General features: G+C 44.1%; 2 protein-coding genes across 2 annotated transcripts in view; one reads left to right on the top strand and one right to left on the bottom strand.

Moving 5' to 3' along the window:
* Positions 1-5,877, top strand: part of LPO (lactoperoxidase) — a 35,273-nt gene extending 29,396 nt beyond the window's left edge. Inside the window, exons 11-12 of the mRNA XM_069067422.1 lie at positions 718-958; positions 1,980-5,877. Coding sequence (XP_068923523.1) covers positions 718-958; positions 1,980-2,187 — 449 coding nt within the window. The 3' untranslated portion in view covers positions 2,188-5,877. The remainder of the gene's footprint in view (positions 1-717; positions 959-1,979) is intronic.
* Positions 5,878-9,505: 3,628 nt separating this feature from the next.
* Positions 9,506-25,364, bottom strand: LOC138145747 (myeloperoxidase-like). Its single transcript, XM_069067377.1, has 13 exons — positions 25,268-25,364; positions 24,897-24,990; positions 24,206-24,381; positions 23,896-24,019; positions 23,591-23,720; positions 22,992-23,180; positions 21,594-21,912; positions 18,105-18,265; positions 16,964-17,219; positions 13,666-13,836; positions 11,694-11,931; positions 10,582-10,793; positions 9,506-9,854 (listed from the first exon to the last, which is right to left on the bottom strand). The coding sequence occupies exons 1-12, from the start codon at positions 25,362-25,364 to the stop codon at positions 10,586-10,588; spliced, it is 2,163 nt and encodes a 720-aa protein (XP_068923478.1). The 3' UTR covers positions 9,506-9,854; positions 10,582-10,585.
* Between the last annotated feature and the right edge of the window lie 2,309 nt (positions 25,365-27,673).

Here is a 27,673-nt window from a genome sequence, read left to right as displayed (position 1 = left end):
ATTTTTTTGGGTGGGAGGCAATGGGGTTAAGTGACTTGCTCAGAGTCACACAGCTAATAAGTATTTGAGTCCAGATTTGAACTCAGGTCCTCCTGACTCTAAGGCTGATGCTCTATCTACTGTGCCATCTGGCCGCCCCTTTACTATTTTATTTAACCAACTCCACTGGCTTCCTCTTTTACCTCCAAGATTAAATATAAAGTACTCTTTATATCAGATGATTCTTAAAGCCCTTCACAGCCTTGTCCCCTCCTACCTTTCCTGTCTTCTTATGCTGTATTCCCCTTCACATACTCTATAATCTAGAAACCCCAGCCATCTTAATGTCCCTTGAACGTAAGACTCCATCTCCCAGTTGCAGATATTTTCACTGACTGTTGCCCTGTCTGGAATGTCCTCCCTTCTTACTTTTACCTGCTGACTTCCTTCAAGACTGAGATCAAATCCCACCTTCTGCAGGAGGATTTTCATAGTCTTCCTCACTGCTATTGCCTTCTCTCTGAGATTGCCATTCATCAACTTCATCTCTTTCTCAAATGCACATCATGGTTTGTATGCTATCTCCCCTATTAGAATGGAAGCTCCTTTGAGGTCCAAGATAATGTTTTTGCCTTTCTTTCTCCAGTGCTTAGCACAGTGTCTGGCCCATAGTAAGAACTTAATAAATGCTTGTGGATTGATTGACTGTCTCTACTTTCCCCCTAACCCAATGCCCAGGGTATAATGCCTGGAGACGCTTCTGTGGCCTCTCAGAGCCTAAGACAGTAGAAGAATTGAGCGTCGTGTTGGGAAACAACTGGAAGCTGGCTCAAAAGTTCATAGATCTATATGGAACCTCAGAGAACATCGACATGTGGATTGGAGCCATTGCTGAGCCCCTTGTGCCAGGGGGCAGAGTTGGGCCCCTCCTGAGCTGTCTCCTGGGGAAGCAATTCAGAAAGATCAGAGATGGAGACAGGTGAGTGTCCTCAAATTAAAAAGATGAGATGGAGAGAATAGAAGTTGTGATTGACAGGGGCATCATGGAATAACAGAAAGGAAACAGGGCTAGAAGTCCTAAAAGCTGGGTTCTAGTACTTCCACTAACCAGTTCTCACCTTGCTCAAGTCTCCTGCCTTCTCTGGGCCTCAGTTTCCTCTCCTGTAAATTATGGGGTTTGAATTCTGAGACTTTTTCCAGTTTCAATATTCTATGACTCTATATCTTTTTGAAATAAGGGTGGAACTTTTTTATCCTTGCTAAGATTTGTGATAAAAGTTCTTCCCTCTCTTTCATTTTTATTCCCCTTGGTGACAAACTTTTGCACTCCACAGTATGGAGAAAGGAAGGAATCTAGTAAGGGAAGGATATTCTCAGATTGGTTTCTAAATTAAGGGTTGTTTCTATCCCTCTCTGCCCCATCCTCACATGTGCTCACATACACACATACATCACCACTTGTCAAGGAAGAATCAGTAAGTCTTTCATTTAAAGTCCATTATTAACATCTCACCTTTATGCAATAGCCTTCTGGCTTCCAAACTAGCACCACCCAAGTACATGGGTCCATTGGCAAGTGGGTGTTTCTGAGGTGGACTGAATTATAGTCCGTAAATATATAAAACAGGCAAGCTTAAGGACCACGACCAAAGTCTTTCAAGTCCTTGAAGGGTTGTCAGATAGAATTACACAGCATTTGTTTGTCCCAAAAGGGAGAACCAGGAGAAATGGGAAGTTGCAAAGAGGCAAATATTGAGTTGATGTTAACATCCCAAAGTGAAATGGGCTCCCTTGGCAAATAGTGGGTTCACCCTCTCTGAAGGTCTTCAAAGAACTTCAATGACCACTGATTGGTTGTATTGTAGGAGAATTCCTGTTCAGGAATGAGTTGGGTTAGGCCATTCATAAGGCCCCTGGCTGGTCAGAGGCTCTGTGGGTTTGTTTTGGTCCTGGGGGGGCAAGGAGAGTGCCATTTGGAGACCTTTTTTCCTCCCCTGTAGGTTCTTTTGGAAGAAACCTGAAGTGTTCACCCCAAAGCAACAAGCAGCCCTGAAAAAAGTCACCTTTTCTCTCGTGGTCTGTGACAACACCCACATCACAGAAGTTCCCATCAATGCATTCAAGGCCAACAGATACCCTCAAGACTTTGTGAACTGCTCAGATATTGAAAAGCTGGACCTTTCTCCCTGGATCTCTAGGAAGGATTAAGGCAACACCAACAGTGAGACATCAGTCTTCTCACATTCATCAAGTCCCATGAAGGAGGTGCCCCACCCTGTCCATGGCACTATTTCAGGGAAGTTAAACCTGACTCATGACTGGCATTTGCACAATCTGGCCCTAAACAACCTTTCCAATCTTTTCTTCCAGGCTTCCCAAAATGGTGCCACTTATCCAGCTAAACTAGTTGACCCTGTTGATGGAATATGCCTAACACTTCCTGTCCCTGTCCCCAAGCCTGTGTTCATCATGCCTCCTCCTGTCTTTCCTACCTATCAAAATCCTATTTGTCCTTCAAAGTCCAACCCAAGTTGGACTATTTCCTCATGAAGCTTTTCCTGACACTGCTAATGAGCACTGCTCAAAACTTCTCTCTAGTCACCTTTTCCTTTACTTGCTTGGGAATTTTTCTGTACTTTTCTTGTTCTTTTTTTTTTTTAGGACAATTGGGGTTAAATGACTTGCCCAAGGTCACACGGCTAGCGCGCGCGTGCGCGTGTGTGTGTGTGTGTGTGTGTGTGTTAAGTGTCTGAGGCAGGATCTGAACTTAAGTCCTCCTGACTCCAGGGCCAGCGCTCTATTCACTGTGCCACCTAGCCGCCCCCCATTCTCTTCTTTTCTTTTCTCCCTGGAAAGATCAGGTACGTTTTTAGAGCAGGGAAAGGGGTCAAATTCACCCTTGTATACTAGTTGCTCCATAAATATTTCTTTTTTTTTTTCCTTTTGGAGGGCAATTGGGGTTAAGTAACTTGCCCAAGGTTACATGGCTAGTGTTTTTGTGTGGGTGTTAAGTGTCTGAGGCCGGAACCGAACTCGGGTCCTCCTGACTCTGGGCCCAGCACTTTACTCACTGTGTCACCTAGCCGCCCCCATAAAAATTTCTTGATTGATGAAGCTATGATTTCAACAATGCAATTATACATTACAGACCAGATATAAAAGTCTCTGTAATAAACTTAATAAAGAGTGAAATCCTCATAGACCAGGAATATTTTGTGTTCAGAAAAACCCAAGAATTTCCAGAGAAGGATGCTGCATACATACATTGTCCAAAATGGTCACCCGACTGGTTGTTTCATTAGCTCCTTTTCTCATTAACTAGGGAAAATTCAGTTTGGGGAGCTTGGAAAAGGGGTAGGGTTATGAAGAAATGACAGTGGCATTCAGACAAAAGCATTAATTAAGGTTATTTTTAAAAAGAAGAACCCAGGGCCAGAGGGAATAATCATAGCTAGTGTTTATATACCACTTAGAGTTTCGCTGTGGGCTTTGCATGTATTATCTCATCTGACCCTCACAACCCTACAGTATAAAGTTAGTTCTCTCATTTTATAGATGAAGAGACTGAGCCTAGGAGATGTTAAATTATTTGCTCACAGTTACCCAGCTGGTAAATGTTGGCGATAGAATTTGACATCAGGCCTTCTTGATTCCCAGTTTAGAGTTCTACCTACTGGCAGAGGGCTTGAGGTTTCTGGCTAGTGAGAATTGGGCAAAGTGATACTTTAGGGGTTTTAAGTTTGGGGGTACCATAGACTCCTTTAATAGTTTGGTGAAGCCTATGGACCACTTCTTGGAATAATGTTTTTAAATATTTAAAACAAAATATATAGGATTACAAAAAAAAAAGTGGCACAGTGGATAGAGTGTCTGAGTTCAAATCTGGCCTCAGACACTTACTGGTTATGTGACCCTGGGCAAGTCAGACTCTGCCTCCATTTCCTCATCTGTAAAATGTTCTGGAGAAGGAAATGGCAAAACTACTCCAGTATCTTTGTCAAGAAAACCCCAAATAAGGTCATGAAGAGTTAGATAAGACCGAACAACAAAAGGATTTCAATGGAAGCCAAATGTCAGTGATAATAGTTTTTTTCTGATCCAAGCTCACAGACCCCTTTGAAATCTATTGAAAGATCTGTGAATAGTGGGCAAGAGAAGCCTGTGGACCACAGGTAAGAACACCTGTCTTGAGGCCAGAATGAATAACCCACCTAGTGCCAACTCAGCTCCGTACCTCATAATGACATCTGCTTCCCCTGCCCCTCTTCTCACTTAGTACTAGAGAATATGGCACTGAACAGAGAGGAAAGGAACTAAATTGGGTGAGTCATCACTATTATTCCTACTTCTTAGGACCTTTGGAGGAACCTTGAGGAAGGGTGGATCATTAGATTTACCCTATCAAGGAGGACTATACTGCCTCTCCCCATGACCTGTAAAGCATTGCGTTTGAAAACCATAAATACTCTATTTACTACTTACATAAATTAAAAATACAGAGCTCTGGAAGCTGAATTTCTCTTGCAAAAGGTTCATGTAGGTGAAGAGAAGGGAGGAAATCCAGTGGCCAGACAAATAAAGTTAAAGCCCAGGCCCAGACCTTGGAAAGCAAAGCTGGGACTGAAAGAAATCAGGCTTTGGGAGAATAAGCAGGCTAATACTTATGTTTTGCCCTGTCACATCCCAAACCCAACCTATCCTTCTACAAGGCCTCACAGTGACTGGAGGCTGATACCACTTACTCCAAGTCACTGGTGGCTAGAGAGGACAGTTTTACTTCCATGGAAATGCTCTGAACAATTCCAGCAAGCTGATCTAACACAAGAATTATATGTTTTCGAGTAAGAGCACCGGCTCCAGTGTCAGAACGACCTGGAGATCGAATCCCGGGCTCAGACACTTAGCACCCACCCAGAAACACCTGGCCATGTAACCTTGAGCAAGTTACTTAACCCCAATTGCTTAGGGGCGGCCAGGTGGCTCAGCGAGTAAGAGCACCGGCTCCAGTGTTGGGACGACCTGGAGATCAAATCCCGGGCTCAGACACTCAGCACCACACCCAGAAATGACTGGCCGTGTAACCTTGAGCAAGTTACTTAACCCTGATTGCTTAAAAAAGAATTATATGTTTTCCCAAAGCTTAAGGACCTTTCCCCTGTCCAATCCACATCCTTACCTGTTACCATGAACATGCCTAGGGAAGGCAGCTCTGAATATGCCTTGTGCTCTTCTCAAAGCAACCCTGTGAGGTTGTGTGAGTGTTAGTATCCATTTTTTAGGCAAGGAAACTGAGGCACAAAGTTGAAGTGACTTTCCCAAGGTCACATATCTAGTTAGTCTTAAGAGGTAGGAATTAAATCCATGTCTTCTGCCTCTAAGTCAGTCAATCAACAAGCATTTATTAAGCCCTTACTTACTCCATGCCAGAATGGGTGCTTTTCCTTTTTTTTCTTTCTCCATTAAAAGATACTTTTCTGACTTGTATGAACTGATGCAAAGTGACATGAGCAGAACCAGGAAAACATTGTACACAGTAACAGCAATATTATATGACTATTAACTATGAATGACTTAGCTCTTCTTAGCAACACAATGGTCCAAGACAATTTCAAAGGACTGATGATGGAAAATACTACAGACATCCAGATAAAGGACTGATGAACTCTGAATGTAGATTGAAGCATACTTTTTTCACTTTATTTTTTTGTGATGTTTTTTCTTTTTGGTCTGTTTCTTCTTTCACAAGTGTGATCAATATGGAAATATGTTTTACATGATTGCACATATATAACTTATATCAAATTGCTTACCATTTTAGAAAGAGGGGAAGGGCAGGAGGGAGGAAGAAAATTTGGAACTCAAAATCTTGTAAAATAAATGCTAAAAGTTGTCTTTATATGTAATTGGGGGAAAATAAAGTATTACTTTTTAAAAGATTGTTGTTGTTGTTGTTTTTACAAAACAATAATTTCATAAAATACTCCTGACCCTTCTCCTGAAACAAAGAAAAACAAACAAAACTGATTAACAACCACCTCCACTAATACATGCAACATCTTATTTTTTTCATTTTTTTTGCTTTTTGGAGAGCAATTGGGGTTAAGTGACTTGCCCAAAGTCACACAGCTAATGTGTCAAGTATCTGAGTCTGGATTTGAACTCAGGTCCTCCTGACTCCAGGGCCGGTGTTCTATTCACTGTGCCACCTAGCCACCCCTACATGCAACATCTTATGCCTATAGCATTCCACTGCCTGAAATCCACCAAGAAAAATAAATGTATATATGTGAGAGTGTGTGTGTGTGTGTATTTCATCCTCCATTCTTATAGATCAGAAGATATCTTGGATGCCAGACTTTTATCAGAGATATTCGAAGCAAATATTTTTGCCAATTGCCAGCCACTTTTCTTGACCTAGCTGCATTGATTTTTTTGTTGAGTCCTCCCCAAGTCTTTTATTTTTTTTTTTAAGCAATTGGGGTTAAGTAACTTGTTCAAGGTTACACGGCCAGGTGTTTCTGGGTGGATGCTAAGTGTCTGAGCCCAGATTCAATCCCCCAGGTCATCCCGACACTGGGGCCGGTGCTCTTACTCGCTGTGCTACCCGGCCACCCCCAAGTCTTTTAATTTTATGTAATTTAAATTGCCTTTTTTGTTGTATGTGATCTGCTCTTTCCTTGTTTAGTTAAGAATTCTACATCTAACCATAGATATAAAAGATAGCTCCTATGTTCTTCTAATTTTTTTATGATGTGACCTTTTATATTTAGGTGTTGATGTTTCCTCAAATACCCTAACTTTACAGTTCCTTAATCTCCTCAACTCCCACAACCTACTCCTCCACTCTAACTAGCAACACACAAGAGATAATCACACTCTTACTCTTGCTGTCTCCCACAATTGTTCCAATTCTCTGATCAAGAATTGTGAAATTCTTTTATCCTATCATAACCTATTTTTCTACCTCTCCCTATTCTTTCTGTCTAGTTGTTCTTCAGTAGTGTCTGACTCTTTGTGACCCTATTTGAGATTTTCTTGGGAAAGATACTGGAGTGGTCTGCCATTTCCTTCTCCAGCTCATTTTACAAATGAGGAAACTGCAGCCAACAGGGTCAAGTGACTTTCCCAGGGTCACACAACTAGGAAGAGTCTAAGGCCAGATTTGAACTCCAGAAGACTCATCTTCCTGACTCCAGGCATGGCATTCTAGCCACCTCACCACCCAGCTGCCCCAACTATATTATTCACCTATTCAGTAAACTCTGGTGGCTTGCTATTACCTCTAGGATCACATGTAAATTCCTGCCTGGCATTTAAACTCTTTCACAAAATGAGCCCAACCTATCTTTCCAGTTTTATTATGTATTACCTTTACAAACACTGCATTCCAACCAAACTTTTCTTCTTGCTTTTGCTCATGCACAACACTTCATCTCCAGTCTCTGTGATGTTGCAATGACTGATCTATACCTAGAATTACACTCCCTTCTTACCACAGGAAGTCTCTGATTTCCTTCAAGAGTTTCCTTCTACACAAAGTTTTTCCTTACCCCCTAGCAACTAGTGCCTTCACCTTTCCTCCCCCCACAAATAATCTTGTATCTCTTTCATAAATACCTATTTATGTACATATTTTCTACCCCAGCTAGACTGTAAGCACCTCACTGTTGAGTGGTGTTACTTTTATCTCTAGATCCCTAGAACATAGTGCAGTATTTATCATATGGTAGGCATTTAAATTAAGACTCTCACTTTAGCAGTTAGAAGGATGGCTCCTTGAATTCAAAAAGCTTAAAAATGAGAATGAGACTTGATCAGTTTACCTTACCCATTTGAATTATTTCCTCTGATGGCAAAAGCCTCAAATAAGTGATTACATGGTATCTGCACTAGGGAAGGGACAAAGTAACCCACACACAAGATTTACATGTCCAAAAAAAATTGACTAAATGTGATTCTGTATCCAACTAAGGTCTGCAGGAGTGGAAATGAGAGTGAGATGTTACAGTACTCCAAATTCATATCCACAATGGGCTGGTGATATGGCAATCCCAAAGATGCCTTCACAGAGTTCTCTTTTTGTATAAACAAAACCTCATATTGATATGTGTTTGAAATGCTCTCTCTTTTTCAGGGATTCCAAGATAGTGATGGGTGGAGCAAAGTGTTATCTGTTATCACAACTTCCAGTTCTAAGCTTTGTGATCTTTTAATATAGCAGCTAGTAGAAAGGGATAAGAGCTGAAGAGTGAAATGTTTCCTGTTTTACCTAAAGTTTGCTAACAAGGAAGTCATGGAGGGTCTTATCTATGATTTTAGGACAATAGGGCCAACTGGACCTAGGTGGGCACTTTATCTATGAAGTTATTGAAAAGAATGCAAGAAACTTCCTTGGTGAGTTATAGGGGTGAAAGCAAAAAAGCAAGAACCAAGTAACACACACAGGATACATGCCAACTATTCAATAAATGCCAAAAGCAGGACCTTAGGTTATCCTCTCAAGTGAGGAACCAAAGGCCTTAAAAAGGTCCTTATGTGCTTTTTCCCTATCCTCTTGAGGTTCTAAATATGAAATGCTGATTCAGATTCCATAGGAGAGGCAGAATAAGCTTGTATATAAAAAAAGGTCCTAGAAGAAATAAAGGTCTTACTTATGAATATTGCTATATGTAAGTGTATATATGCAGATATGCCAAAAATGTTTATTCATCTATATTCCCCAAAGTGAGGAAGAGTCACCCTTGCAGTTACAAAATCCTGAAAAACAAAACCATATACTTATACATATTTATATACATATAAAAGAGGGCATATTGCAGTGGAACCCAAATATTATGGGAAGTATTGAAACAGTTAAGTTTTGGGTAGCCCTACCCTGATGGTTAATCAATGTTTGTTAATTGATTTAGGCGATGTATTCATTTGGAACTTACTGTTGTAAATGGTGTAAAATGGTAAGTCTAAATGTAATTTCTACAAACTTGTTTTCCCAGAAGATCCTTCTCCCAGTGATTTGCATTCCCGAGTTTATCAAATTTGTGTTTGATTGCTTCTGGGTCTGGGTCCTTAGTTCATCCCTTTCATCTACTTTTCTAACTAGTCCCAAATAGGTTTTCTGATTTCTGCTTTATAATAGAATTTGAGATTTGGTGAGGAAAGTGGGCCACACAGAAGTAAAGTGACTCCCAAGGTCACACAGCTAGGATGTATCAGAGGAAACCAGGGTCTCCCAGTGTTATTTACCACATTATGCTATTTGGTAATGATGAGTCATGGCAGAGAAGTTCCCCTTTATCTGAACTGGCCCCAGTACTCCTACAAACAGGTCTTATTTACACTACCAGAACAACCCTTCTTGCTTTTGGGAATCTCTCCAGATAGGGTCCATCAGTGCCCCTTTTCCATTCTGATGTTTCAGGTGAACCACTAGAGTCGATTGTGGTCTTCCTAAAGTCAGAGGTCTTTCTTTTCAGAGGCTCCAGCCCTATCCTCAGTAGCTTTTCTAACAGACAAGGACAACCCAGCCCTCCTCTCAGTAATGCTTTATTGACAGAAAAAGCAGATGGTGTATCTCAGTCGTGCTGGCCCAGGTTCCCCTCCCTGACAGGGACCCTTGTTTGCTGGTCCAAGAGGAAGAATTGCCTCCTGGGCAACTAGCAGGCCTGGGACAATTTCAACCTGGCCATTCAGGTCACAGGAGGAGAACAACTTTGCCTCCCAATGGCCAGGGAAGCCACTGCCAAATCTTTCTCTGGCCTCGGGACCTGGGGCCTTCATCCCTATTAGGATCTGATGCCTGACAGTTTCAGCTAACGATGGAGATTCCCCTCTTAGACTTCCTTGGTCCTTACGGGGAGGAGGCTGAGGACAGATTCCTGTGGAAAAAACAAATATCACAAGTGAGTAAGACTTTAAACAAAAGAAACAAAACAAAAAACTCAATTGAACAGAAGCACTTGGTTTCATATAGTCTTCCTTTTTTGTACATTGAGATGTTTGTGTTCGTTGGCAATTGTTCAGTTCATAATAAATAAATATTTTTTTTTACAAATTGGGTGAGAAAGCATCCAGTGAGTCTGAAAACCTGGGCCTACCCAACCAACTCCACTCAGAAACTTACCCACCATATCTAGTCAGAATAAAGCCAGAACCTACCATACCTGAGTAATCCAAAAACAAACAAAAAAAACCAAAAAGCCAAGTATCTGAGCAGCCAAAACAGATGTCACAAAATCCATGTACTTTCCCATCAAGCACTCTGCTTAGAGGCAGGGCCCTCAAACCTTCTGCCGTAGCCTGCTTACTCTTACTTTATGCACATTCAGTCATGTTTTTCAAGCCCAATAATTACACTACCCAAATGGAACAGGCAGAGATGAGTTGGGTATATGCACAATTTCTATTTAATTACAGAGCACAGTAAGAGCCCACATGCATATATACACAAACCGCACTTACACACAAACTATGAGCAATTCAGTTCTGCCAGAGGAGGTTTGTACCTGAGAGGAAAGGGTGGGGTGGAGGGCACTGAAAATGTCTCCTCCAAGCCCAAACTCTCCCTTCCTCCCAGATCAGTCTAACAAAGAGGCATCTACCTACCCGACTACTCTGTGTTGTTTCTCCATGCTGACAGGTCCATCTTAGGAATCATCTTGCAACTAACAAAATCTTTGGGATATTTGTTGGCCTTGAAGATATTCCTAGGTACCGAGGTGATGCCGGTGTTGTCACAGATGATGCGGGATAGGCTAATCGTGGCCAATGCCTGGCGCTGCTGTGAGCTGAACACCCCAGCGCTCTCCCAATAAAACCTGTCCCGGAATGAGATGAAATCACCATAGCACCAAAGATCCTGGAACTCTAACCGGATCCCTCATCCTACCCTACCCCAAGCAAGAGGCTCATCCTATCTCAGCTCTCTATTCCTCTTACATACAGGGACAATTTGGTCCGGGGGACCCGAGTGACAAGTCAGAACAAGCTCAGCCAGGGCCTCAGCCTGATCTCTGAATCAGAGTAGACAAAAGCTGAAGCAAAAAATACATAAGAGTCTGGGTCTATAAAGCATTATCTATGCCAGGACCTGACATGCTGCCTGACGGAGTCTCTGGTCCCTTATCAGAGTTGGAATTTGAAAGCTCGTTCCCAGCTCAGTAGAATCCCTTCAAACAAATCATGGAATCATATATTTAGAGTTGCAATGACCTTAGAAGGCCGTTAAGTCCAATCCCCTCATTTTACAGATGAGAAAAAAGTAAGACAGAGGTCAAGTGGCTTGCACAGGGTTACACAGCTAGAAAGTATCAAATCCTGAGGCAGAATTTGAACCCAGGTCTTTCTGACTCTTAGGGAAGAATCTTATCCATTAACCCCTGCTGCCCCTCAGTCTCAGTTTTCTGGGACTTCAGTCTACCATACCCAAAGTCAGGAATAAAGAATCTTTGATTTACAAGGAGCTCAAGTAGGAGTTTCCCTACTTGTGAAGTCACTAACCTCTGCACCAGGCTGAGGAGCTAGAGATGGGGTGATTTTCCCCATTTTACAGAGAAAGGGTTACTGAGGATCAGATTGCTCCAATTACTTGGTCACAATCACACAGTGAGTCAGGGTCAGATTCCAGATTTAAGCCCAGACCTCTTATCCCCATTCTGCCCCAGCACCATCATGGGCTCTGACCACCAAAGTCTCTCTGAAATATCAAGCTTCCTCACCTGTCTCCATCTCGGAGTTTTCTGAACTGGGTCCCAATGAGACAGGCCAGGAGAGGCCCCACCCTGCCATTGGGCTCCAGGGGCTCTGCCACACCGCCCATCCAGATGTCAATGTTCTTAGGGGAACCATACTGAGTCATGAGTTTCTTGGCCAGGTCTCCGTTCTTCATCACTGTGGTAAGCTCACCTTCTGTTTTGGGTTGAGGGAGCCCACAAAACCGTCTCCAAGCATTATACCCTGTTATAGGGAGAGGGGGATGGGGTGCAAAGAACATAATGGAGCAGCAGGATTTACTTTGTATAGAGAGCCTAGTAATAGCTCACCTTTGTAAAGCACTTTAAGGTTTGTGAAACCTTTGGATTGGAATAAAGGTATCTTTAGCCCTAATTCAGACATGGAAGCTGAAGTTCAGAGACAGTAAGTGAGCTGCCCAGAGTCCCATGGCCAACAAGTATCCAAGGCAGGATTGGAGTCTGGGTCTCCTTTGCTCCAAGGCCACTGGCCACCTCTAGCCACCACACCAAGCTCATCATATAGAGCCCTACCTGGGCTACAGTAGGGAAAGTTCCTTGGGTATAGGACTTGTCCCAGCCCCTAAGCAGGCCAGCCCCCACACCAGGGGTTGAGAAATTGTGGCCTCAAGGAAACAAGTGACCATCTAGGCTCTCAAGTGTGGCCCTTTGAATCCAAACTTCACAGAATAAATCCTCTTAATAAAAAGTTTTGTTCTGTAAAACTTGGACTCAGTCAAAAGGATGCACCCAAGGACATAGAAGGCCACATGTGGCCTCAGAGCCACCAGTTCCCCCCAAGCCTTATCAGGAAAGATCACATAAGGCATGTTATGTTCTTACTGCTCGCCTTCCCCCACCCCCCACTCCCCCACATTTCCCTGTTGTGAAGATACAGAGGGGAGAGGCATCTTCTATGTTCAGAAAGGCTTCTCAGTGTTTGGCCTCATAGGATTGAGAGTTGGAAAGGAACTTGGATCATCAAATCCAGTCATCATATTATATAAAACAAAAAGGAGATTTAGAGAAATGACGCACTCAAATTCATGTGAAAAGTAAATGACAGGAATCAGGATTTGAACCCAAATCTTGGGGCTGCTAGGTGGCACAGTGAACGGACCGCTGGCCCTGGACCTGAGTTCAAATTTGGCCTCAGACACTTAACACAAAAACTAGCTGTGTGACCTTGGGCAAGTCACTTAACCCCAATTGCCCTCCAAAAAGCAAAAAAAAAAAAAATCAAGAGCCCAAATCTTCAAACTTCAAATTCTCTTTCTAATATATGCTTTGTGGCTTTTGCTTTAACATTCACAATTTTCTCTTTAACTGCATAGTAAAGTCCTGTGTATTTTTAATCCCAGTAGTCCACTAAAGAGGGATGGGTTTTCATTCCCTATAAGGTCAACAGAGCTGGAGGCCAGGGGGAAAGAGGACAGATATTTTAAGAGCTAAAGATGGATTGGTGAAAGTTAGGTCAGGGAATGTTCCCCTGCCACATCTTGGAGACCACAGGCCTATTAATGAATAAAGGCCTTTTTACAGAGAAGTATCTGGAGTTTCGGTATGACTACTGCCTCTCTTCCCTACTAATAGCATGTCTTTATACACCCCCAACCTATGTTCTGGAGGAAGGGGAAGGAACCAATCAACAGAGCAGTGACTCAGAAAAGCAGAGGTGGGGAATGAGGGTTGGGGGAGTGGAGTAGAATCAGAAAAAAAGAAGGTAGTTTCAACTAACTGGTAAAAAAAATTTTTTTCTTGAGTCTCACATATATGCACTTGGACAAATGTTGGATACAGAGTCAAAAGACTTAGATTTTAATCCTCTATCTGTGTGATTGACTGAGATGGGGGTGAGAATGGAGTGGGAAATGGAAGAAGAATGGAAATGGGGATAGACATGGGGGTAGGGATGGGGCTGGCATAGGACCTAGGAAGGAGATTGGGCAAGCCCTCTCACCTGGGAGGCCATGGTCCCTGCTACGTTGCATGTTGAGAGCTGGTAAGTCCAGGCCGATCCTCATAACCTGTTTAAATAACCTATCCCGGATTTCTTCCACCACAATTTGATTCTGTCTGTTCAGTTTGGCTGAGTTGGCCATGAGGCCTCGAAGAATCGGATCAATACCACCTGTGAATTGCAAGACAGTGATATAACTTTAGTTGCTAGTAGTGAGAGAATACCCCCTCTCCCAGTGGGATTGTGGTATGGGCCACCCATATCCCAGATTCACCAAAACTTCCAGAGGAGCTGAGAAGAGGATATAACCAGTTGGGTTTTTTTTCCTAGCAAGTCACCCTAGCCCAAAGAGACCAGACCCTCTGCTAAACTCCCTTCACTCCCCAGTTGTTTGCACCACTCCACTAGGATTTAGCACTGGCCAGGATCTGTGGCATTTCAGCAACTAAATTGTAGGCTCCTTGAGCAAGGGCTAGAACCATGCCTCATATTTCTTAGCAATTTGTTTCCCCATTCTACCTCTCCCCTACCCTCAATACACACACACACACATACACACACACACACACACACACACACACACACACACACACAAGAACCTCTGCTCTAGTCTAATTCTTTCATTTTAGAGATGAGGAAACTGAGGCCCAGAAAAGCGAAGTGGTTTCCCCAAGGTCACACAGCTAGTATGTGGTAGGGGTGGAGTGTGAACCCAAGCCTCTGACTCCAAATTCATTACTACATTTTGAAATGAAAACAGTCTGAGATCCTAGGAGGAAAAGGTCTGTAAGCTATATTTTCCAAGTTAATTCAGCCAGAGAAAACTTTTGGGCTTGACATATATTGATGGTCAAAAGGACCACTCAGCTCAGGTGTTACTTCCTATAGGAAGACTTTGCTAGGCTAATTTAAAAGAAAAACAATAACTAATTTTACTGATCTAGTCATCTAGTGCTTTCTCCTTCCTCAAATTGTCTTGTATTTAATTTCTAGTCACATGTTGTATTCCCCCAGTAGAATGTAGACTTTTCAAGGACAAGGACTAATTTTCCTTTTGTCTTTGCAAGTCTGGTACATGGTACAGTGTTAAGTAAGCATGTTAGTGGATGCTCAATAAGTATTGATTGGATTAGACTGGATTCAGCCATACTCTGGAGCAAAATAGAGGAAATTACATTGATTTTCATAAGTAATAAGAAACATGGTATATTTGCTAGAGGATTGACTTGAGCCAGGAACTCAGGATATAAGTCTCACCTCTGACATACTGGATGTTTGACCCTGGGTAAATGCCTCAGGCAACACTAATATAAGTTGAAAAGTAAATGCTTTGGTAGAGGGGGTCCCTCAGCAGGAGTTTCTTATCCCAAAGGAAATTGATGATGTAGTTTAAAAAAAAAACCAAAAATGGGAAGGCAACATGTTGTTTTGAAAAGAACACTAGATTTTAAAGGAACATTAGAGACTGCGTTTGAATTCTAGCTCTGCTGCTAACCGCCTTGCAGAAGCAGAGGCTCAAAGGGATCTCAGAGCTATCTGTTTCAAACCCGTACCTGTCTGAGAACCCCATCTACAAAATCCCTAACAGGTGGTCCTCCAACCTCTGCCTGAAGAGCACAAATGAAGGGGGCGGGTGTGTCTGCCTTCATGGGCCTCTACTGGAAGAGGCTGGACTAAATCACCACCCAGATCCCTCTTAAATTTGTGATCTTAAGTGTTTGTGACATATATATAAGTTCATATTCAGCATTATTATGAGGGTCTGGCCAATGAGGGCCCAGTTCCCAAGAGTACATATACCATGCTCCATCTCATGTAATCACCCATATGGACCCTCCACTTGCTTCTGGAAGTTTCTGATGACATGAAATAAGGGAACTTGATTCTCCACACATGCAGGTGTTCTATGACTGGATCCTGTTGCTTACTATGTGGTCAAGAGGAGCCTTCGGATTGGCTGCTGAGTTGGAACTGGGTACATGCAAAAGTCATTCATTAATGACACGATTCTCTCTCCCTAGCTACATTCCAGTGAGGAAGATGAAATGTTGTTAGCTTTTCAGGAGGAGAGGTGGTCTGGGCAGGGAGATAAAAGGCTGAGGCCTCTCTCCCTACCTGTCGGCTTGCAGCATTTTGTCCTCCTCCCTGGGATGCAGCCAGACAGAAAGAACAATTTAGCCTTCTGTATAGACTGTATTTGCTCAAAAATCAAGCAACTCCTCTTCACCATGCAATAAACAGATAGGAACACATCACAAAATACTGGTATATATTCTAAAGCAGGCTCCTGAGCTCCATGTTATCACACACTTCTAGTAGCAGGCTTACTACATCCACATGGGGGACGACATAAGACAGAGTGCACTGTGAAAGTTCCTTAGAACTGGCTCCTCATTGGCCAGATCTGTCCCTTTTACACACCATCAGAGCAATAAATATCAGCATCATCCAAATGTTATCCTAGAATCCCATTTATACTATAAAGGACCAGCAGGGCTATATGGAACATAGCTTGGGAAATTTGAAGGGGACTTTAGAGGCCCTCTAGTTCAACCAAGGGCAGCCAGGTGGCACAATGTATGGAGTGCCAGGCCTGGAGTCAGGAAGATTCCTCTTCCTGAGTTCAAATCCAGCCTCAGACACTTACTAGCTGTGTGACCCTGGGGAAGTCACTTAACCTTGTTTGCCTCAGTTTCCTCATCTATAAAATGAGCTGGAGAAGGAAATGGCAAACCACTCCAGTATCTTTGCCAAGAAAACCCCAAATGGGGTCACGAAGAGTTGAACATGACTGAAATGACTCAACAACAGCTGAAAAATGAAGAGGCTGGATGAGAAGGCCTCTCAGGTTGATCTAATTCTGAGTCTGTAATTCTGATATATGACCCAATCTCATTCCTACTGAGTCTTCTTCTTTTTCTCTTACCCTATCAAATGAATATCTTTTCTATAAGGAAGGGAATACAACACTGGGAATCACTGAACTTAGAATCTAGGGATGCTGTTCAGTCATTCCAGTCATGTCTGACTCTTCATGACCCCATTTGGGCTTTTCTTGGCAAAGTTACTGGAGTGGTTTGCCATTTCCTTCTCTGACCTGAGTTCAAATGCTGATCCTGCTGTTTACTTCCTGTGACCTACTTTGGGTATCTCACTTTTCCAGGTCTCATTTTCCTCATCTATAAAGTAAAAGGATGGGATTGGATGGCCTCTAAGGTTCCTTATAGATCTATGATTTCACAGTCCTATTATCCTTTACCCTCCCTCCCATAGCAGAGGGTCCAGGAAACCTGCTTACCTTCCTTTACAACCCGCCAGCTGGCAAAGAAGACTTCACTGAGTGGGACCATAGGGTTGGGCCCAGTAGGGCGATACCTAGCATCCAGGCGGAACATGAAGGGCTGGATGAGGGTGTGGCCATAGCGGAAAGCATTGGTGAAGACATTTGCGATTCGAGGATCTACCGACTCATTATAGCCCCGGTAAGGAGGCAAATACTTCTTCTGAGCTGCTGGCCCCAGCACCAGGGGGAGGTAGTCTCGGTAGGTGATGATCTAAGATGCACAAGAGTTCACTTAGTCCCTTCCTATCCTGCATCCTCTGTTTCCCTAGCAACTCCCATACTTCAGGGTAGTTATAGCTTCTCATCCCTGATGACTCAGAGATGTAGTGAATCCTTGACAGGACAGGAGTTCCTCCCTCAATGATATCTGAGTTTAAGGGATCAGGAGAGTGTCTGTAAAACAATCCCTGAGGAACATTCCCAGATCCCCCTAATGACCTTTCCCCTGAAGGCCTCCAGTAGTATTTTGGACACCTCTTCTAATGCACTAATTATGTATGAGTTTTTATTGGGGTTGTACTAGACAAAGCTGCTTGAGGACAAGGAATGTTATTTACTTCAGCTTTTTATCTTCCCAGGTGTCTAGCATCCATCTCTACACACCTGTATGTAGACCAGTGCTCTACACACAGTAGATGCTTAAATAAATGCTTGTTGGGGCAGCCAGGTAGCACAGCAAGTAAGAGCACCGGCTCCAGTGTTGAGAAGACCTGGAGATCGAATCCCGGGCTCAGACACTTAGCACCCACCCAGAAACACCTGGCTGTGTAACCTTGAGCAAGTTACTTAACCCCAATTGCTTAGGGGCGGCCAGGTGGCTCAGCGAGTAAGAGCACTGGCTCCAGTGTTGGGACGACCTGGAGATCGAATCCCGGGCTCAGACACTCAGCACCACACCCAGAAATAACTGGCCCTGTAACCTTGAGCAAGTTACTTAACCCCAATTGCTTAAAATAAAAAATAAATAAATAAATGCTTGTTAAACTAAATTGAATTGAATTTGTCAAGGAATGGCTTCTAATGTGAAATGGGAAGGCACTGAGTTGCAGCTTGCCCAAGGTCCTTCTAAGTTCTAGTGTGTCAAAGAAATCCTTACTTGGATAAGAGCCCCAACAATTTTCCGTGCTTCCTGGTATAGCTTCTCTCCATCCCATTTGGGGTTCATACTCTTCAGCAATGTGGCCAACCGATTGTGCTCCCGAAGGAAAAGAGTGTGCATGGATGTCAGCTCAGGCATCTCACTGGACCTACTGTCTCCTGGGGAAACCAATAATGCATTGGATTTCAGTCAGTAAAGCACCGCTCTGGTTGTGTACTACCTGTGTGACTCTTTTCTTATATGGACCTTAGTTTCCTCCTCTGTAAAATGGGGAGATTAAATTAGGTGATTTTTAAAGGTCTTTTCTAGCTTTGACATTCAAGGATTCTATAATCTAAAAGGACCCAATTCCCCCAATTGCTAGTCATGTGGCCTCAAGCAAATCACTCACCTCTCTGGACTTCAGTTTTCTCATCTAGAAAATGGAGGACTAGTCAATCTCTAAGTCCTATCACCCTGCCCACCTCTCTGTTCCTACCAACATAGGAGAAACCCATTTCTCCTTAAGCACACAATTTCCTCCCTCTTCTTGGGCCTCATATCTAGAATGCAGTATCCCACCTCTCCCCATGCAAAACCTACCCATTCTCACAGACCCCTCCGAAGCCCCCCTTCCTCCATGAAGTCTATGATGGTCATCCCAACACATGGTAACCTCCATCCCCTCTAAGCACCTGAGTCCCTGGTGCCATCCTCTGGCATTCTTCACTGCCTTGCCCTCTTGAGGATCTGTTCATGAGTTAATGTCTTATCTCCACCATTAGACTTAAGGGTAAAACCTGAGTCTCATTCATAGGTCTCCCACAATGGAAGGCAAGTACTTCTTCCAGAGTAGGTGCTCCATGAATGGGTGGAATAGGGGAAAGGAGAATGGACTGGGAATCAGGGAAGACTTGGAGTCAACCCTTGCCCTTGATCCTTAACTAGCACTATGATCATGGGCAAGTCAGAAAACTTCTTTGAGCCTTAGTTTCCTCATCTATAAAAGGAGGGTGATATTTTAGAGCCTGCCTCATAGTGCTTTTATGAGGATCAAATAGAATAATATATATATATATATATAAAGTGCTTTGTAAACCTGAAATTGCAATATATTAGCTATTCATATTAATTTTCAGCAATCCACAGAACCACATTCTTATTCAGAACTTGCTTTGGGAATGATGGTGGGAAGTTGTATGGAGGCAAGACACTTGGCTTCTTTCCCTGAGATCTAGAGAAACTCAAGGTCACACAGGCAGTAAAGTAGCAGAGCTGAGTTTTGAACCTACGTCCTCTGACTCTATATTCAGTATTCTTTAAACCAGAGGTGTCAAACATGACCACATATGTCTTGAACACCCCTAAGTGACACCAGAACCAGATTAAAATACACTATTTTTATTCACTCATTTCAGTCATGTTCAACTCCTCATGACTCCATTTGGGGTTTTCTTGGCAAAGATATTGGAATGTTTACCATTTCCTTCTCCAGCTTATTTTATAGATGAGGAAACTGAGGCAAACAAGGTTAAGTGACTTGCCCAGGGTCACACAGTTAGTAAATGTCTAAAGTTGGATTTGAACTCATGAAGATGAGTCTTCCTGATTCCAGTCACTGGGCCACCTACAATTGGGAAATATTTAACAAAATAAATAAAAATACAATAGACATAGATAATGTTAATATGTGGTCTTCCAAGTCAATATGCATCTGGCAGGAATCTTTATGAATCATTTAGTGGCCTCTGTTTCTATTTGAGTTTGACCCCATTGCTTTAGACTACATCACTTCTGAGTCTGTTATCCCCTGCATCTTTCCATTCTCTTAGTAGGGAAGCAGCATCATATAGGGAAAGAGCTCTGATTCTACAATCAGAGGATGTGTTTGCTACTATGTGACCCTTGTTGAGTCACAAGCTCCACAAAGGTTAGACTAGATAGTCCCTGGAGTCCCATCCAATTCTAAATCTATTATCTATGTTCTTTAAGTCTCAGGTTTGTTGTTTTTCAGTCATTTCAGTCACGTCCAGCTCTTGGTGGCCCCACTTGGGGTTTTCTTGGCAAAGATACTGGAGTGGTTTGCCACTTCCTTCTCCAGCTCATTTTAAGTTCGTGCTAAATAGAGCCAATGCTAGGATCTCCAAGAGACTAGAGAAAGCCCTTGATGAGGAGACTGCCTCTCCTCACCCAACATCCCAGTAGGATATGACAGATCCCCAGGAGCCAGCAGCCTGGCTTTGGAAGGTAGGAAGGAAATGCAACATAATGAGACTCCCTATAAATGTCTACAATCCAGAGGAAATATAGGTAAATGCCCAGATGAGATCATATTTGAAAAATGCTTAGCACAGTGTCTGGCACATAGTAAGGCTTATATAAATGCTTATCCTTCTTTCTTTCCCCATGATGAGGCAAGACAATATCATGGAAAGCACATTGGATTTAGAGTTCACCAGACATGACTTTGAACCTTGGCTTTTCCACCTGTGTGACCTTTGAAAAAACCCACTTCCCTTCCCTGCAACTCTTTAAAATGAGGAGATTTAACAAGATGTCAGAGAATGGTCTCAGTAAACTACTGCCTAAGGGCCAAATCTGCTGCCTATTTTTGTAGAGCCTGAGCTAAGAATGGTTTTTTACATTTTTAATCACAGTAAAGTTGTATTTAAAATCTTTTTTAAAAAATTATTTAAAAAATCATTCTTAGGGAGCGGCTAGGTGGTACAGTGAATAGAGCACCAATCCTGGAGTCAGGAGGACCTGAGTTCAAATCCGGCCTCAGACACTTAACACAAAAAAACTAGCCGTGTGACCTTGGGCAAGTCACTTAACCCCAATTGCCCTCCAAAAAGCAAAAAAAAAAAAAAATCATTCTTAGATCATGGCTCCATTCAAAAAGACTGCTGTCAATTTTGGCCTGGCCCATAGTTTGCTGATCCCTGGACTCAAAGTTTTATCTCTCAGGTCTCTCCCAGCACTAAATCTCATGGAAATGACTTTGAGAACCCTGTCTGCTCAGTTAAATAATTTTATATGGATCACCCAGGATCTATTCCTTTCTACTGCCTTTTGACTTCATAACATAGTAGGGCCTCAAAAATATTTGTTGATTAATTGATTCTGCCCTCTTCAGTTGGCCATAGTAAGAAAGGGAGGAAAAAGAGGAGGAAATGGCATGATCATAATAATATTAACTAACATTTATTTAGTGCTTACTATGAGCCAGACACCATGCTAAGCACTTTTCCATTAAGAAGTCTCTTTCTGACTGACACCATCCTTTGGCAGCTCTGGTTGCAAGTCTTAAGTCATGAAGGAGAAGCACAACAAATAATATCAAGTTGGAAAGTGAAAAACCACAGATTATCTATAACGCACGCACCCCCATGTTCCCCCAGATAAACACATTCTTTGGAGATGACCCCTGGAGCTGGGATCTCTAGGACAGTGGTTCAGAAGTGAACTCGAAGCCTCCTCCTCCCACCCTTTATCCTCCCACCTGACCTGCCAAGAAACATCGGATTCGAGCAGAGCGGTTGGTGAGCAGACAAGGGTCATCGTGGAGATTGTCAAAGGGCAGGAGGGCCCGCCCATTATCATTGAACTGAGAGTTCACATCCAACAGTCCTAGCTGATTGGAATTGTTCCGGAGGTGGCGAGCGAGGGGGTCCTCACTGCCATACACCATGCTGGCATCCAGGAAGGAAGTGAGTGCGTTGATCTGATTGCGGATGGTGATGTTGCCCTCTGTACAGGCTGGGCAGGAACGGAAGAAGGGGATGCAGTCACTCCTGTTGCGGATCCGGGGGTCATTGGGTGGGATCTGATGAAAAGAGAGGCAGGGCTAAGCTGAGACTCCATTAGAGGCTACCCTCTCTCTGTCCCCAATTAATCAAGCAACAATCAGCAAGCATTTATTAAGCAACCATTCTATGCCAGGCATTGTGCTAGGCACAGAGATGCAAAGACAACAATGAAATACTCCCTGCCCTTAAGGAGTTTACAATCTACCAAAAATTATTACCATCTTGGTTGTTCAGTTTTTCACCTGTTCTCTCCAGGGAAAGGGGCCTAATTATCTTATCCATAGCTGGAAGGAAAGACCCCTTTAACTTCCCCCATCTCTCCTCCCTCTTGTTCTGTGCACCTCCACACACAACCCTCTTCTTTACCATCTCAGAAGATCAGAGCAGGCTTAGCAAATGGGGCAGAAGGAGGAAATTTGAGACCTGAAGGCCATTCTCCCCACATCCAGTCAGGTCATGGTTCTAAGTTTCTCTAAATAAATTTCCTTCCCAAGGGGAGAATTTAAGAAGAAGGGGGATAGATATAGGGAAGAGCAGAAAGGGCTCTCTGTTAGGAAATGGGAAGTTATTGAAGCCTTTTGGAAACCTCTCTTCATTATGAGTCTCTCTTCTTTTCCCTTTCCTCTTTTTCTTAGAGGGAAGAAAAGAGATACAGAAAGGGATGTTGAATGGCACCAGGAAAAAGATATTTGGAAACAAACGAACAGGTTTCAAATTCAGGCATTTACTACCTATGTGACCTTGGGTTAATTACTTAGATACTACAAGTCTCAGTTTCCCCATTTATAAGTGTGGGATTTGGTCCAGACTAAGGGTTCTGAACCATTTTGTGTGTCATCGACCCCTCTGGCAGCCTGGTGAAGCTTATGGACCCCTCCTCAGAATAATATTTTTAAATAATTGAAGGAAATGTTAAATTTCAGCTAGAGGTTAGTGAAAATCAAGATGTAAATTTTCTTTCCATCCAAGTTCATAGATCTCTTGAAATTTATCCAGAGGATCCTTAACCTGTGGAGCCCAAGTTAAGAAATCCTGTTCTCGAAGGTCTTTAATACCCCTTCACAATCTACAAGTTTCCCATTTCCCAGGACAGTACCTTGAGGGGGAAACAAGATGGCTGCTGTTCACAGGTGTGCTCACAGTTCTCGGTCAGGACAGGCTCAGGGGTGAGGTCCAAGTCGTGGTCAATGAATTGGCCCCACTGCATGAACATGAGAGCTCTCTCCTGGTCTTGTGTCAGCTTCTCATTGGGAAAACGGACGATTTGGTTGGAGACTTCTCGGGCCTAGAGTGGAGGATGAAAGAAAGAGGGCAAAGGAGGAAAGAGAGAGAAGATAATGGTGTTGTGGAAAGGAGATAAAGGGCAAAGGTATTAGTGTAGAGGACAGGGTGTGGGGAGAGAGAGCAGGGCAGGTGGGGGATGGGAGGTAAAGGAATACTAGAATGAGAAGAAGCAATGATAGGAAGCAAGTCATCCAATCTTTGACCTCCTGAAAGTCCCTCAGGACTCCCCATTCCCAGGGTTTGGGGATCCCATCAGTATAAACAAGGATCTTTCTGTGGAATGAGAGAGAAGCTGGGCACTAGGTTTATCTGAACTTGGTCTCAGTGGCTATGGAAATGAAGTTACTGGAGCTAATCTCCAGAAGACCCAGAGCCAGATGGCATCTGTCATCCTACCCATCCAATTCTTACCAGAGGAACAGGGAAACCATTTCTCTTTGTCCCTTTTGTCCAGCCAAAAGGGAGAGAGACTCCATCCTCATACTCAGCAGGCAGCCAGCGTACAAAGGCCCTGTTAGATGCGCCTAGGGTGGGCCTCCTCCTGTAATGTGAACAGAAGCAGCTTAGGGAGGCTTAGTTAGGGCAGCCCAGTTATACATCATTGGGTAGGACCTGGGGGTGCTAAAGTGGTCACCCACTGTGGAAAGAGGGGAGCAGGGGAAGGACAGGCTGTCATGATATGATGAGGTCTTGGCTGGCAAGCTCTGGTCTCCCACCTGTTGTTGCATTTTCCTGTGATAGTACGGTACTTGTCCTTGTCATCACACTTTACCCCTACATCCTGGTAGGCACAGCCACTGGCTTTGGACAGTAGCTCCAGCTGGGGAGAGGTCAGTACATCTGACGTGACAAGGAATGAAACTGTGAAAAAGGCTGGGGACACTGGTCTCCCTTCCCTGACCCGATTCCTGCCCACACCCTCACCCTATACCTCCCAGGGATCACTGGGAGGTAGGATGAGGTCAGAAGCCAAGGCAACAAAGTCCTGGGAGGTCTGGGGTCAGTCAGGCTGGCTCAGGAAAATACCTGTGATGTTGAAGGGTCCCCTGCGCCACGACCGAAACTTCCTGTCCAGGAGATTCAAGGCTATGTGCAGGTAATCGGCTGCTCTAGCAGCTGTCCGGGTCCCAGCCACCGGTTGCTTGATGAAGGACATGAGGTCCCTGGCACTTGCTGTCCCACTTCTCATCTTCTGCTTAATTCTACTCAAGGTAGAGGAAGAAAAGAGGGAGAACGCAGGATGAAGAGGGGGAAGAACTGGAAGTAAAGGCTTCCCCAAGTCCCCAGCTCCCTGAGATCTTAGATTTACTGCCAGTCAGGACTTTAGGGGTCATACAGTGCAACCCCTTGATTTTTTGAGGAACCAGACCCAGAGAAATTAAGGTCCTTGCAAAAGGTCATACAAGCATACAGGCAGTAAGTGACAAAGCTGGGATTTGACCCCAGATCCTGTGAGTCCAAATCAGATGCTTTTCACTGCACCTGGTTGCTTCCCCCTAAATAGGTCCTTAACACCATTAGGTGGAGATTTCTCTGAGACCTTTGCAAACATTCATCCAACTAGGCTAGGGGGCATTCTGGACTGAGGCAGAATCACCGCCACCCCCTGCCCCCCAACATTTATGACTCAGAAAAACAGGCCTCTAACTAGACTGTGGACCTTCCCTCCCTCAGTAGGCCTTCCCTATAAGACACTGTTGCAGGGCACGGACCCCACCTTTCTCGCCTCTCCTTATAGGCTTTATCCACCAGTTTCTTGGCTTCCTCCATGCTGCTCAGCACCACAGAATCATCTACCTCCATGAGGCTGGCTGACCAAATATCCAGAGGGAAAAGGGAATCAGGTCACATATCTAGCCCTGTCCAAGAAATGCCACCACCCCACACCTCTGCCCCAATCTAGGGATCTGGTTCTCTGCTTGTACTTGGGACACCATCACCCTCTCTCCCCACCCTAAAAGACCCTAGAGAAGGGGAAGGTCTTTGAGGTCTCCAACTGGCCCCCTTCCCTCCTTAAGGCACCTTGGCCTGGTATCCCCTTCCCCTCTCCTGCCTTACTGAATCCTTCCCCCCAATTCTTTCAGTTACCAGAGGAGGTGCCCACCAACAATGGGGGCAGAATCAGTGCAATCAGGAACCCTGTGAGGGGTAGGAACAGCTTCATCTCTGTAAGAAACACCCCCATCCCACCCCCCACAGGTTGGATTAGAAACCTCACATGCAGCTAAGGAAGCATCACCATAGACTCAGTATAAGACTTTGGGGTTAGGGGAAAGCTGAGAGATCTTCTAATCTAATCACCTCTCCTGACCCTCAACCCTGGCCCCATTTTACAGAACCAGAAAGTGAGGCCCAGAGGGGAGAAGTGACAATCTATTTCCCCCAATTGTTTAGTAGCATAACCAAGACTAGAACCTAGCTCCTTCCCTCCACCCCCATCTCCCCCTTAGTCCACTGGGTGGGAGCTGCCTATATTTTAGTCTATCTTTATATAGCACTTTAAGGTCTGCAGAACACTTGGCATCTCATCTGATCTTCATACGGTTCCAATGAGGTCGGTGCTACTGTTATCCCCATTTTGAGGATGAGCAAATTGAGGTTCAGAGAATTTGTGACTTTCCCAAGGGCACAGAGCTAGTAGACTTCTAAGGCAGGATTGGAACCTAGATCTTACTAATGCAAAGCCAGAGCATTATCCACTACAACATGTGGCCTCTGGACCTTCTTCCTCCACTCTGTCCTTAAAGAGATTAAGAGCCCCAGAACTCACCTCTGATCTTTCGTTCTCCTCCTCTTCCATCCTAAGGAGCCTAGGAAAGAGGTTTTTATATAAGACAAGAGAGGATGGAGATCTTGGGTGGAGTCTGGGGTAGCCCCTCCTCTTGGGGTGGAGCTACAAGCTCCCCCTTTCTTGTTTTCTAAGAGCTGTGAGTCTGCCCTGCCTCCTCATCACCCCTGCCATGCCCCTTTCTGAGCAGGGTCTCCATGCAAATGCCCATCTTTGTTCCAATTTACTCCTAACTCCACATCTGAAGCTCCTACTTACTGTCTCAACCAGGAATTCCTTACTCTCACTCAGACGCCTCCTAGGAACCCCCTTCCAGCTAGAAGTTACCAGCCCCGGTAGCTAAAAGGACGTGGGGGACTGAGTCTTGTTCCTCCTGACCCCCTTGCACAGAACATATGGGTTGCTTCAGTTAACATGGGTCCCTAAGGCATTTGGAGGTGATTCCCCATCTCCCAATAATAAAACTCTGGCCTCAGCCACTCCCAATAATAAAACTCTGGCCTCAGCCACCCAATCAGCCAAACCTGGGGGCTCTTCCCCCTAAGCCCTGCCCTGTGAGCAGGACAATGTTCAGATTTCCAGGAATCCCACTAGGGACTAGAGAAGCTCCACCCCTGAAAACAAGACCTCTGCTGGCATGATGGAATGAGAGACCTTCTGAGTGGAAGGCCTGGGTGTGGAAATAGGGGGTTGGGAAGGCAGCTGTGAGGTCCATTGAATCAGAGAATTACATTGGAAGGGACCTCATCTAACAAACAAATTGCTTTGTCATTGATTTAACTGGGTATTTTCCTGGATTTGTCAGAATAAAATTTATCAAAAGTGAAGAAAGAATTTTAGAGGTTACCCACTCCCTCATTTTACAGATGAGGCAATTGAGTCTCAGGGAAAGGAAGTAACTTGCCCATGGTCACATAGGTAGCAAGGATTCGAATCCACAGCCTTTGGATCCAGATCTGGTGGTGTTCCCACTATACCATGTGGGCTACATTGTCACCACTCCTTCCTACCCTCCTCCTATTCCTCTAACCCCTCACATATGCCCATCCTTCCCCAGATTGCTTACTGACCAGTCTCATTCATATCAATCCCATAATCTTCCTTGACCCTGGCTCCCTCCAACACCTCCCTCTTTTTGCATCTTCTCAGTCTCCTCAACCCTGAATAAGCCTGAAACCATTCCTTTCCATTCCCAAATTCTCAAATCATGAAATATGGGTGGGTTTGCAAGAGGGCACAGACTGTCAGAGAGATGGGTTCCATGAAAAACTTCTCTGTGGCTGGGTAAGGATCCAAACCAAAAACCCTAGCCAGAGGATCCCCCTACACCAGCTGCTTCTGCCCCAAAGGTGGCCTCTCTCTTCTCAACTGGGGAAGAGGACAGCATATTGTCCTGGTGAGAAGGGTAGAAACATGATGGGCAGAGACTGAAGGAGGGCATAGGGAAACTCTGTGCCCTGGGATCCCTTCCAAAAGGCATGGCACAGGGTGGAAAGAGTGGCTCTACAGACTCAGAGACATTGAGTTCAAATCTCACTTGACACTCTCTAGCTGCATGACTTTGAGTAAGTCATTTAATATGCCTAGGTCTCACTTTTCCTCGACTATCAAAAGAGGGCAAACTTGGCCTCAGAGGTCCCTGACAGTTCTGGATTTGTGACCCTATTACCCTGGCCAAGAGCTCCTTCTAATCTTCAATGGTGTAG

The sequence above is a fragment of the Petaurus breviceps genome, unplaced genomic scaffold, assembly GCF_028583685.1.
Source record: "Petaurus breviceps papuanus isolate PSGF00001 unplaced genomic scaffold, PetGlider_PUasm1.0 90750, whole genome shotgun sequence".
Classification (NCBI taxonomy): Eukaryota; Metazoa; Chordata; class Mammalia; order Diprotodontia; family Petauridae; genus Petaurus; species Petaurus breviceps.
Note: the sequence above shows the minus strand (reverse complement) of the source record. Positions and strands in the feature narration are given on the sequence as shown.

What these genes read in the sequence shown, in the direction of transcription:
- LOC138145747 (XM_069067377.1), bottom strand. Translation starts at nt 25,364, where the DNA reads ATGGGGGTGTTTCTTACAGAGATGAAGCTGTTCCTACCCCTCACAGGG. An exon ending in ATGGTTTCCCTGTTCCTCTG is followed by an intron (nt 23,181 to 23,590) that starts GTAAGAATTGGA and finishes CCTCCACTCTAG; the next exon opens with GCCCGAGAAGTCTCCAACCA. An exon ending in AATCCGATGTTTCTTGGCAG is followed by an intron (nt 18,266 to 21,593) that starts GTCAGGTGGGAG and finishes TGGTTTCCCCAG; the next exon opens with GAGACAGTAGGTCCAGTGAG.